This window comes from Rhipicephalus sanguineus, chromosome 7, assembly GCF_013339695.2.
Source record: "Rhipicephalus sanguineus isolate Rsan-2018 chromosome 7, BIME_Rsan_1.4, whole genome shotgun sequence".
NCBI classification, from domain to species: Eukaryota; Metazoa; Arthropoda; class Arachnida; order Ixodida; family Ixodidae; genus Rhipicephalus; species Rhipicephalus sanguineus.
In genome coordinates, this window is record NC_051182.1 from 145,998,429 (window position 1) to 146,010,449 (window position 12,021).

The window sequence follows — 12,021 nt, forward strand, 5'->3', positions numbered from 1 at the left end:
AATAATTCTCTCTTTGTATAACTTTTTTTTTCAATGTATAGCTTGTGCATTGTTTACACTGTCTTGAGATGTGTTTTGCCTTTGCCGTCTTGTTGCCACAGTGAACCTGGGGATGTAGATATTGGCAAGCTCTTTATTGCAGCTTCCCCCCCCCCCCCCTGTCCCAACCTCTTACTGCGTAACTGTATGTGGTAAATAAACAAACTCAAACATCGAACTCAATAGCCAACAGTGAGCTAATGTTAGTGACGAAAATTGAAAAAGCGGCGAAGAACGCATGAAGCGCGGGCTTGAACCACCTCCATCTTAACAGTTCCATCAATAAACCGCCAGCGAACGAGGTCAGTATCTTTTGTCTACGCAGTTTTTGATGCCGAAACCCGGGATCGAACCAGAGATCTCGTTTAGAACAGTACCTAACATGAGACCGTAGTTGGCCAACACTGCCTAGCACTAGACAACATTTACCGTCTCGTTGCCTCCACCAGCCATCACTTAGCAACACCAGCCGACACTTGACAGTAATTATCCAACACAGCCTTCACTAACCACAATTTAGCCAGAACAAGGTAGCCTTAGCGATTAGTTAGCCAATATTTAGAGTAATTTAACCGAAACCAGCCATCGTTTTGCAACCCCAGCCGACATTTGCCAATAGCCAACACTTGTTAACCAATGATGGTAGGAAGCGAGTGAATACGGCAGTTAGATTAAGTCACAAAACATTCATCGTGGTGCCCCTTTGTTGAAGTGTATTGCAGAGGCCCAGAACACGTTGTGTTCGAAAGATGAGAAGTGTACGCCGTCGTATCAGTGTCTCACGTAGAGAACACCTCAGCATCAGTGTACATTGATATGAGCAGGGTAACAAACAAACAGTAGAGAAAGCGGAGAGCCTAGGACACAGCCAAGAAGAAGGCCGGCTCCCGAGTTTGCGCAGAAGCGCACGAGCGTGAACAACAGAAAGAGCAGCGTACAAGAGGAGCGTATACAAGAGAAAGAGGTTAGGATGGCGTGGGAGGAAGGGGTGGGGGCTAAGCAGCGAGGAGATCGTGTATTCAAAGGATACAAAGGGAAGGTGAAAGAACTGTAATGAGAAAGAGAGAGAAAGAAAGGAAGTGAGAATGAAAGAAGGTAACGCAGAATCTTTATCGAAAGCGTGTCGCTTAGTGCTTGCTCGCAGACAGTCTACCGCAGGCATCAGGACGGTGTGTCGGTAAGCTGAAGGCTCTTTGTGAAAGCTCTGGCTCTATGAGTGTTTACGATGTTGCGTGTACAGGTGTACGAAATTGGCTTGAGCATTTAGTTAACCCCTTCCCCGTTTCGAAAACTCGCAGCTGGTCCCTGCCGAACTGTCCGCAAACTGTTTTGGAAGAGATTACTAGCTCTTCCGCGTGGCGGAAAAGCTTTTCGTCGTTGTCATAATGATTAAAACTGTGGTATTGATGAAATTGTTCTCAGAATGCTGAAAAATTCCAACAGCCTTCTTCTAATTGTTTTGTTCTTTATTGTTAGTTATGGGCAGGTAGCCGGAATTTTTTCTCATGAGTAATTAACAAGAAACGTCATTAACCTAATTTGACTTCATATATTCATTCATTCATTCACAAAACTTTATTAAGAGTCCTGAAGCCCGGTCTTTTCAGACCGAGGCGGGCCGCGTCCACGTCGGCACCGTTAGGCCGAGCCTTAGGGCGCCATCGTGAACCCTCTGGACAGCCCGTAGTTGATCCTGATACGAACAGCTGGAGATCATCTTCTGCCAGTGAAGCCATTTTTCTTCGGGGTTGGCGAGAGTCGCGGGACAGCCCGCCAGCATGTGTCTGATTTCAATGATGCCACCGCATGCGTCACATTCTTTTCTAATTTCACTTTCAGGGTGAATTTTTGTTACAAAATACGGAGTGGGGTACGTCCCAGTTTGCAGTAAACGTAGCGTGACTGCCTGAGCCCTGTTCAACTTTACGTGTGGCAGTGGGAATTGTCTACGCCCCAAGTAGTAGTATTTAGTGATCTCGTTGTAGGTTAGTAAATTATCTTTATGATCCCCGGAATGGTAGTGGGCGTCGGTTCGGTTCTGACCGGCACGGCAAGCGAGTCCTCGTGCCAGATCATTCGTCACCTCGTTGAGGTTGACCCGAGCCTCATCCACTTGTCCCATATGTGCAGGAAACCATCGGATTTCAGTTTCTATAGGTTCTACATTGCCGATAAGTTTAACAGCAGTCCCAGCGACATAGCCCTTGTCAAAGCTCTTAATTGCTGATTTGGAATCGCTATAAATGTAAGACCATTTTCGGTTCCTGATAGCTAAAGCAATCGCGGCTTGCTCCGCCACCGTTGATTCCTTAGTGAACAGGGTGACGGCGTCCCGTATCTCGCCCTGGCTGTCGACCACCACGGCCGTGTAGGCCTCTTTGCCTTTGACCCAGGCGGCGTCTACGAGGGCTGCCTCTTCACCTACCTGTTCAATTTCTTTCAATAAAGCTTTCGCTCTCGCCTTTCTCCTGCTAACATTGTGCTCCGGGTGCATGTTTCTTGGGAGAGGGGTGGTTCTGATTGCGGCTCTAAGTTCCGCGCTCAGCTCCACCTCGGCCTCCTTCGGGGTCCTCGATCTATTGGGGTCTGTCCCGATCGCTTTGAGTATAAGCCTACCCGCGCGCGTTTTTGTCAGTCTTTCCTGCTGCGCCATCTGTTGCGCTTCCGCCATCTCTTCCATCGTATTATGTACGCCTAGGCTCATGAGTTTCTCGTTCGAGGTGCTGTTAGGTATACCTAAGGTAACCTTAACTAGCTTTCTGATAATAATATTGAGCTTGTTCAGCTCCGCCTGAGACCATTTGAGTAGACCTGCTACGTAGGTGAAGTGACAGAAAGCGAAGGCGTGTACTAGCCTTAAAACGCTGTCCTCACCAAGGCCCCTATGTCTGTTGGTAATTCTCCTTAGTAACCTCAGGACTTGGTCCGTTTTGTTGGAAATGTGTCGAATGGTACTGAGGTTCGTGCCTCCCGCTTCTATGTGGAAGCCTAAAACTCTAATCTTTTCGACCTGCTTGATCGCGGATCCGTCGTGACAGCGCAAGATAATCTTGGGTTCCTTCCCGGGTACGTAGTCCTTTGGCCTTCGACCCCTGCATCGATGTTTTAGAACCAAAAGCTCCGACTTTGCCGCTGAACAGTTGAGCCCCATTTCACTTAGTGTGCTTTCCACGGTCTGTATGCTCTCCTGCAGTCTAGTCTCCGTTTGGCCTACGTTACCGTTGGCGCTCCATATGGTTATGTCATCGGCGTATATCACAAAGCGTATACCTTCTATCTGCTCCAGTTGTCGCGCGACTCTGGTCATTGCTAGATTAAATAACATGGGTGAGAGCACGGCTCCTTGAGGGGTGCCCCTGTTTCCCAGGCTCATCACCTTAGATTTTAGTTCTCCTAGTCTGAGGCTCGCTTGCCTACCGCCGAGGAACGCCTTGACTATGCGGAAAAGCCTCTCGCCCAAACCCAGCTCGGAGACGACCTCGAGGATGGCCTTGTGCTCTATGCGATCAAAAGCTTTTTCGACGTCTAGACCCAGAATCGCTCTCGCGTGCACCGGGCTAACCTGTATGAGCTGGTGTTTGATCAGGAGCATGGCATCCTGAGTCGATAGCCCGGGGCGGAAACCGATCATATTATACGGGAGGATGTCGTTTTTCTCGACGTATCTAGTGAGTCTATTGAGAATAACGTGTTCCATAGCTTTACCTAGGCACGATGTAAGTGAGATTGGACGGAGGTTATCCAGATTGAGCGGTTTTCCCGGTTTGGGTATGAGGATGGTGTTGGCCATCTTCCATTCATCCGGATATTCTCCCTTTCTCCACAACTCAGTGAAATGATCCGTCAAGAAAGTGATCGAATCGTCATCTAGATTAATTAAGAGTTTGTTAGTAATACCGTCGGGTCCGGCTGCCGATCTGCTAAAGAGACCATGGAGGGCGGCCCGTACCTCACCCTCGGTGAAATCACGGTCCATGTCCTCGCACGGTCCTCCCGAGTACTCTACGCAATCGGCACTATCGCCCGGTTGTTTGAGCGGAAGATATTTGTCTGCGAGCTGCCTCATGATTACCTCCTCAGTCGTGTACTGGCTGACCTGATGTACTAGTTTTGCAATGGCCGTTCTCTTGTTTGACTTAGTTTCGTTCTCGTTCAGTAGGTGTTTGAGGAGGTTCCAACTGCCCCCGTGTTTGATTCTGCCGTCTGCCAAGTTGCAAGCTTCGTCCCACTGCTGTTTCACGAGTGTTCTCGAATGCTCCTGGATCTGTCTGTTTAGCAACGCTATCTTTTTCCTGAGCCTTCGGTTCAGTCTTTGTGTTTTCCATCTTTGGAGAATGGATTGTTTGGCTTCGATCAGATGCGCGAGCCTATTGTCTACGCTCTCTATGTTTTCTTCGGTCTTAATTTCTTTAGTGGCTTCCTTGAGGTCCTCTCCGAGCTGGTTGACCCAAGTCTGGTAGGACTGTCTGCCCACTGCTATCGGTTCCGATTCTAGTCTCTTTGCCCTAACTTTCCTAAAAAGGTCCCAGTCTGTGCACCGAAACGTTCTAGTCTCTTGTTTCGGCATGCCTATACCTATGTGTATGATATAGTGGTCGCTACCTAGATCGGTGCCCGAGTTTTCCCAGCTAGCTTGTGTCGAGCTGTTCACAAAAGTGAGGTCAGGTGTAGAGTCCCTGCATGTGGAAGTGCCACAGCGGGTGGGAAAAGCCGGATCGGTGATCAGGCACAGGCCCAGATACGTGGAAAGGTCCCATAACCCCTCTCCTTTCTTTGTATTCCAAGTGTATCCCCACGCGTGGTAAGGGGCATTGAAGTCCCCTCCTATTAGTAGCGGGGAGCTCTTGGCGATTGCGAGTGCCTTGTTGAAAAGTGCCCTAAAGCTCTGCTTCTTGTCGGAGGGACTGCTGTAAATGTTTAGGCAGAAGATACTGTGCCCCTTGCCCTTGTGCCTTTTAAGAATGACTTCTACTAGGGTATACTCGATTTTACTCAATCCGAGGTGGATATCGTGTTCGATAAAGGGTAGTTTTTTGTCAACGAGGGTTGCCAATCCCCTTCCACCATTTTTTTCTCTACATACCGATTTGTACCCGGTTAGCTTGACTTCGTCCGCTAAAGTTTCCTGCAGCATAATTACGTTTGGTTTAACCCCCACCGATCTAATTAATTGGCGCAGCGATGCCTTTTTGTTGAGGAATCCGCGACAATTCCACTGCCACACACTAAAACTGTGGTTGCTATCCATGATTGTTGGACGGGTTCATTTTGCTATTACCAGCGATCGTTCTCTTTGGAGCGCCCCCTGAGGTTCCGGGGAGTGATTTCACGCTTTCCGAGTCTGAAGGCAAGAATTCGTCGTCGTCGTCATACCTGGTTTCGAGTTTCTTGAATCTCTGTTCGGCCGTTAACCTCCATTTCCACAGTTTGTCCACTTTAAAGTTAGTCCGTTCCGTCGTCTCTCTAATTTCTTTAATTACCTCTTTCAGCTCGCTGAGGACTGAGAAAACCGAGTCAATTTCGGTGCTTACTGCTCTCTTTTTCGGGGCGGGGGAGCTATCTCCCTCACTTGGTTCGGTGCTTTGACTTACTGGCCTGGCTACTGCTACCCTGGCAGGGCTCGGCTGTGCCTTCTTTTTAAGTTCTACTACCTGTTTGGTCAGCTCTTCGTTAGCTTTCCGTAACGCGTTTACCTCCTTAATCAACTGTTCTATTCGGGCATCATTGTCTTCAGTCACCGCTGGCGTGGCAGCGCCACCGGCGATTCTCACCGTACCTTTTACTTTATCGGCCCAGGCAGTCCCAGCTGTCGGCTTGGCACCAGGTGCTCCATCTTCTAAGCTCACGGACGCTCCTCTCGACTTGGAGCGGCTTTTCTCCCTGGGTAACGAGCGGTGTCTGGATCTCGCGCGGCTCCGAGAGTGTGAGCGCCCTCTGGGGCCCTGCTGAAGGCTTGGCGTCGGGTGTGACGTCTCCGCAGGCGCCCTCGTGGCCGATCGCGACCGGCCGCGTTCCCTTCGGCGAACCCGTACCACATAGGGCATTTGAAACCGCTGCCTGCACGCCTTGTCTCCGGTGGGGTGGTTTCCTCCGCAGAACTTGCACTTGGGCGTGCAAACGTGGTCCACTGGCGGGTTGAGGGCTCCACACCCTCTACACTGAACAGAGTCCGGCGTGGGGCACACGTCCGAGCGGTGTCCTACCCTACCACAAGTGAAGCACACATCAAATTGTTTCCTGTAGAGATAGCATCTCACCAAGGTCGGTCCGTAGCGCACAAATTTTGGCACTTTCAGTCCGTCGAAGAGGACAATGACGGAGCCCGACGTCTTGATGCGCTTGGCGGCCAAAGCGAGCGGGTTGCGCTCGTGCACGATGTTCCTTGTAATAACGGACTGGGAGTCCCTGATGTCGACTCGTCTAATCACGCCTTTGCAAGTGGCGTGCGGGGCCGTCTCGTAGGCGTTGACTTCATACTCTGTTTCCACGATTTTGAAGGACTTGATTCTCACGTACCTTGCCGCATGGTCTGGTTCAGGCGTGCTGACCACCACGATATTTTGCGTGAAGTTGGGGCACACCACGTCTTCACTTGCTTGCTCTGCCGTTAGGCCGGAAGCCTCGATCACTGCAGTTCCAATAGCGGTGGTACTTACTTTGCTCAAGTTTAGTCCTCCTCGTGGCCGGATTATAATCTTGTGATGCTCCTCGGGCAGTTGGGGCATCCTCGAGGCCTTGACTATACGATTCTTGATCGCGGCGGCGGTGGCTTTGGCGGGTCCCGTACCACCGCCAGAGACGCCATCTCCACCGGTGACGGCGTCTCCGCCGGACGCTTGCGAGTTTCGTGGCGTCGCGTTGGCCGCGTCGCTGCTCTTCTTTCCAGCACGGGATCGGCGGCCGGTAGCCACTTGCCAGCCGAAATCCTCCTCGTTGTTCTCGTATACGTCGGAAGCCTCCTCTTCCATGCGGGAATCCGCCATGTCCGCGGGGCACGTAGGCCGGCTACGGGCCCTACTCCTCGTCAGGGTTAGCTCCGCGCGAAGTAGGGTGAACAGAAAATGTCCAATAAAATTGTCAAAAATCGGTTCCCACCTCGACACGTGGTATCAGTCGGTGCTGGGCAACTTCACAAATCTGATGATGCGCTTGAAATCGTCGTACATCGAAAAATTGGCCAGCGGAACATCGAAAAAGACGGAGCCGATGTGAGACGCATCTGCTCCCGTCGGCGACCGCAGCGCCCTCGACTTCATATATGCTTCAATTTTTTTTCAACGGCAAGAACTTGCTTTTTGGAAGAGAAATATTCAATACCAACTTTTAAAAGAATAACCATTTTAGGCAGTAAACTTATCAAAATATCAAAACGGTTAAGGGGTTAACAATCTGAGAATAGCCCAGCAACAGCCCCAATATTATGGAACATGAAACAACACACAGCATCTGTGCTGTGTGGTAGCATGCACTAAAGCGCCGACGTCTCTCACTAGAGGTAACGCTACATCGAGAAGACGTACTACTCCCCCAAAAGCATCCCGTTAGCTATTCCAGGCTATTTTAGTGGAGTACACTGATACGACCTAACGGACTTCAATATAAAGAAATTCCCGTTATAACGAAATATTTCACTTTTTAGAACGTCATGTCCATAGAACACCACGTATTTTGAACCTCAGTACAACGAAGCGCATCTATCCCTGATTTCAATATAACGAAGTTTCAGTGCCGTACCAGAAGACCGAGGCGATAAATTGAAACCTGATATGGCCATAGGTCATATGGTGGAGTTGCACGCCATTATTGCGAACGCTTACTATATTATCACAGTGCGTTGGACCTGTATTTCTTTCGGGTTCACGCAATACGCCCGGCTGCTATGAGGAAGGCTTCTTCGCCGGGCAAAGCATCAAGCCGTAATCAAAGGATCTCAGGTTCAAGAAAACTGATTTTTCTTTTCGCGTTACTGAAATTAGTATGTTGCACTGCCGTATTATTCAAAACATTCTTCCGGCGACTCTCCTGCTAAAGAGGGAGCCTTCGGCGGCTCTACTCTGCATAAAGGGTCGAATTTCAATTTTAACGAAGTTTCGATATAACGAAGCAAATCGCCGATTTTGACCGACTTCGTTATATCGAGGTTTAGCCGTGTTAAAGAAGGTTCGAGTTCGCTGTCTCTCACCGCATAGCGCTCGTAGCCTAGCCGCTTCGTCCTCGCGAAGCCTTATGCAGGCCGGGCCGAATGCGTCGGCGACCACTTGACAGAAGACCAGGTGCAGGGCCTGTGGTTCCTGTAGTTGCTCGCCGGGCTGGAACACCTGCGTCGGGTGCGATGAAAACGTTGGCCGGAAACTCACTCACTGCATTGCAGCGTATGTCTTCATTCAATCTTAGTTATTGGATTAAGATTGAATAAAGAAAGATGTTACTCTTATGTCGTTTGAGAGCCGACATTCGCCGACATTAGCAAACATTAATGTTAAGCTAACAGTTGCGAACACGGGTCAAAATTAGTCACGATATATCCAATACTAGCGAATGTTAACCACATAGTTGGCAACAGCAGCAAATGCTGGGGTGCTATTCTAGAACATGCATCCTTGTTCCGCGGACACCGTGAAATTCCGCCAAATTGTGAAATTTTGTGATGGCGGTATATTAAGCCAATCAGGAATACCGTAGTAGCTCTCTGGGCCAAAAAAAACTAGCAGTTGTTCCGTGTACGAATACAACCGATGAGCGAAGCTCCTTAGAAATGTGACGCAAACGACTATGCGCCTGATCTCGCTGCTGGCTTTCATGAAGGCGGTAGGGTGGGGAGCGGGTGCGGAGAGCGTCTGCTGCGCTCGGTGGCGGGAACGACTGAGTGTGCGGCGCGCAGCGCAGCGATAGGGAGACAGGTCGGAGAGGGGTGCGGGCATTGATGCAGCGGGGAGCTTCGACGGCGGCGATGGAACGCCGCGCGCGGAGTTTCATTGTCTTTTTGCGCCGGCGCCGGGTGGGGAGAGCATCTGTTACTACCTTCGACAAAGCGCCCGTAGTGCGCTGAATGATGGTTGTCATTTTACAACCCACGATAAAGGTGGTGAAAGTGAAGACGACCATTATAACCAGTTGTGCACAGAGCTTATTTCTTTTAACCTGGAATTTCTGGTGCGCTAGAACCAAAGCGCTCAAGCGATGCTTAAGAGAAGGGAGCTTCGACGGCGACGGCGTGGTGCGGGCCTAAGGAGCTTCGCTCCTAATAAAAGTTGACCAGATAGCGGATGCGACGACATGACGGAATCCGACAGTCTCCAGCTCAGCACCTCTGGTCTGCGGATACGGTAGCTGAATTCCATCAGAGATCATTGTGATCACCGTAAAAAAAAAGGTCATATCCTTTTGCAGAAGGGGAGAGGGGTGTTATAGAGGGCAAGTGAAAGAACTGAAGAGAGAGATAAAGCGACAGAGGAAGAAAGACTGAAAGAAGGTAATAAAGAATCGTTATTGATTTTTAAAGCAAAGTTTGAGATGTACTTGGTAATCCATCTTCAACATACAGTGCAGGAGAGGATAACGGGCAAAGAAGGGGACAAAGGCAACCGCTTGTTTGTTTTTGTTCCCTTCTTCGTCCGTTAATTGTCCGCTTTTGCGCCACTTATTGAAGACCGTCACCAAGAAAAGGAAAGAACTCGCGACAAAACCATGAATTCGAATTACGGAAGACACAGGGACTCAGACGGTGCATGTACCTCTTTGCGTATCCTGATTCTCCACTCGACCTTCGTGTAGGTGATGTAGGGGGCGCTGCTGGGCGGGTACAGGCGCGTCTTCAGGTTGTCCCTGGCGCGCACCACTGGCGCCGGAGGAGGGGCCTCGTCCACGGGCTGCAAGAACTCTGCACAGTCCTCGACTGGCAGGGCGATCAGGCTCAGGTAAACGTCGTCATCCGTCATCGAGCTCGCAACATTAATACAATGACCGCACTTTAATTACTTTCCTTCGCGATTTGTCTGGTGCGAATTGCGCTCCGCCTACGTTGTCAACCCGATGGATCGATGCTAACTCCCCAATATATCACATGGAGTAATACGCCATAAGGGTAACCGCCTATTAGTTACTTGGCCACTGACACTCGATGGCCTCCGTCTTTCTGGCCGCCCATGCTGTAGACGACTCCTTTAATTAAACGTCTCTGTCGCGGCTCTCTAAAGCTCCCCAATATGTTACATCCCGTAACACACCATGAGGGTATACCCCGCCGTAGCAGCCGCTAGGTCACTCACACTCGATGGCCTCGGCCTTGCTGCTGCCCATGCCTTCGAGCAGCTTCTCCGGGTGCAGAGCCATCGGGTGTCGTGGCTCTCGGTGCCGGGGCACCACGGGTGTAGTGGGCATGCACACGCTGCTCGACGCCGCCACCGACGAGGTACCCGACTGACCAGATCCGCCTCGCGGTGGAAGCTGCTGCTGCTGAAGGATCGACTGCTGTTGCTGCTGCTGTTGATGCTGAGGCGGCGGAGGCGGTGGACCCAGGCCGGCTCGGTCAGAAGCCCGCGGAGGTCGCGAGGACGCCATGTCTCGCATAGGGGCCTGCGAGTACGCCACCACGAGACCAAGCCCAAGGTTACGGGGGAGAGAGAGTAAGATGCTTCGTGTCTCTCTAATGGTACCGCACTACGTTTATACAGAATCTCCTAGTAATGTTACTAGGAGACTCCGGACTGGTGACTTTCGTGTGCTCCAGTATACCACGCTCCTAGTCTTGGAGGTCGTGTCACATACCACCTTAGGGCTCCCCACACTCTTTGCACCCCACCACCATATTGCATGGAAAATAAGGCGCGCGCCGCCAATGTGCTGAGCGGCACCATGCGCCGCTACGGCCGTACTAGAGGAGGTGCGCCATCGCTTGCATCTTTCCTCCAAATGCACTCTTGCTCACGCGACAACCAGTATTCATTCGGCGCGACACATATCGAGCTACCACCCTTCTAGGCTCACCCTAGCATCCACGAGCGAGTCACGACGTCCTCGCACTTTTTTAGAACACCACGGCGACGCCGACGGCGAAATTTTGCCGGTAGTGCCCGTATAAAATAGACAAAACCATACCTCAAAGAACTTTTGTGCTATACATCAGACACGCACACACAGGGCAAGAGAAACGCGAAAGTGACACGAACCTGCGACCTCCTCTCCATCTTCTGTATCTTGGCCTTGACCAGGTTGTCGAGGCGGAATGAGTGGGCCTCCGAGGCGGCGTCCTGCCAGCCGAGCTGTCGCTCGAGGGCCAGCTTGCGCTCCTCGCGCAGCTTGCGGTTGTCGTCCGGCGGCGTGGTGGGCGTCGGTGCTACGGGCAGCTCGTCCTCGCGCCTCCTCCTGCTGGAGGCCCGCGAGCGCACGCTGTGGTCCATGGTGAGCTGCTCCAGCTTGGCCTTCATCTCGGAGCTGATGCGCAGCTTGCCCACGCTTCCCGGTCGGGTCTCGCCCTCGAAGGCCCGGATGATGGGCTCCTCGTCTCCGCCGCGAGTGCGTACGGACTCGGACTGCGTGCGGTGGTGTTTTAGACATCCATCTTTAAGCAACTCCCCGACCGACAGACAGACCAGTCAGGTGTCAACCACAAGTGACGTCACACACATGCACGCGAGGTTCGTCAGCGCAGCGCATATTTACACCGGATACGCTAGAAAAATAAAGACGTTAAACGTTCCGACTGCTGGATTTGAACATCGGGTCTCTTGCGTCTAAGACCGATGCTCTCCCCACTTACGCCACGTGCGCATGCCCCATTATGGCGGTGATGAACGCCTTTAAGAATGTCCTGCACACAAGCAAGCGCATTCAGACGACTGGCGCGTTAACCATAACGCTGATGGTTTTTCCTCATGGGTTTCCTTCGTGCAAGCCAGCGCGTTTTCACAACGCCGACAGTTTGTCGTCGAGTCGCAGTTCATACGAATGTGGGTGCAGAGAAATACATATACAATTATTAAG

The 12,021-nt window shown here is 51.2% G+C and overlaps 1 protein-coding gene across 1 annotated transcript in view; it reads right to left on the reverse strand.

Annotated features, from left to right (window-relative positions):
* LOC119400191 (unconventional myosin-XV) overlaps positions 1-12,021 on the reverse strand; it is a 110,002-nt gene that overhangs the window by 30,571 nt on the left and 67,410 nt on the right. Inside the window, 4 exon segments of the mRNA XM_049417996.1 lie at positions 8,222-8,357; positions 9,774-9,934; positions 10,308-10,614; positions 11,208-11,570. Coding sequence (XP_049273953.1) covers positions 8,222-8,357; positions 9,774-9,934; positions 10,308-10,614; positions 11,208-11,570 — 967 coding nt within the window.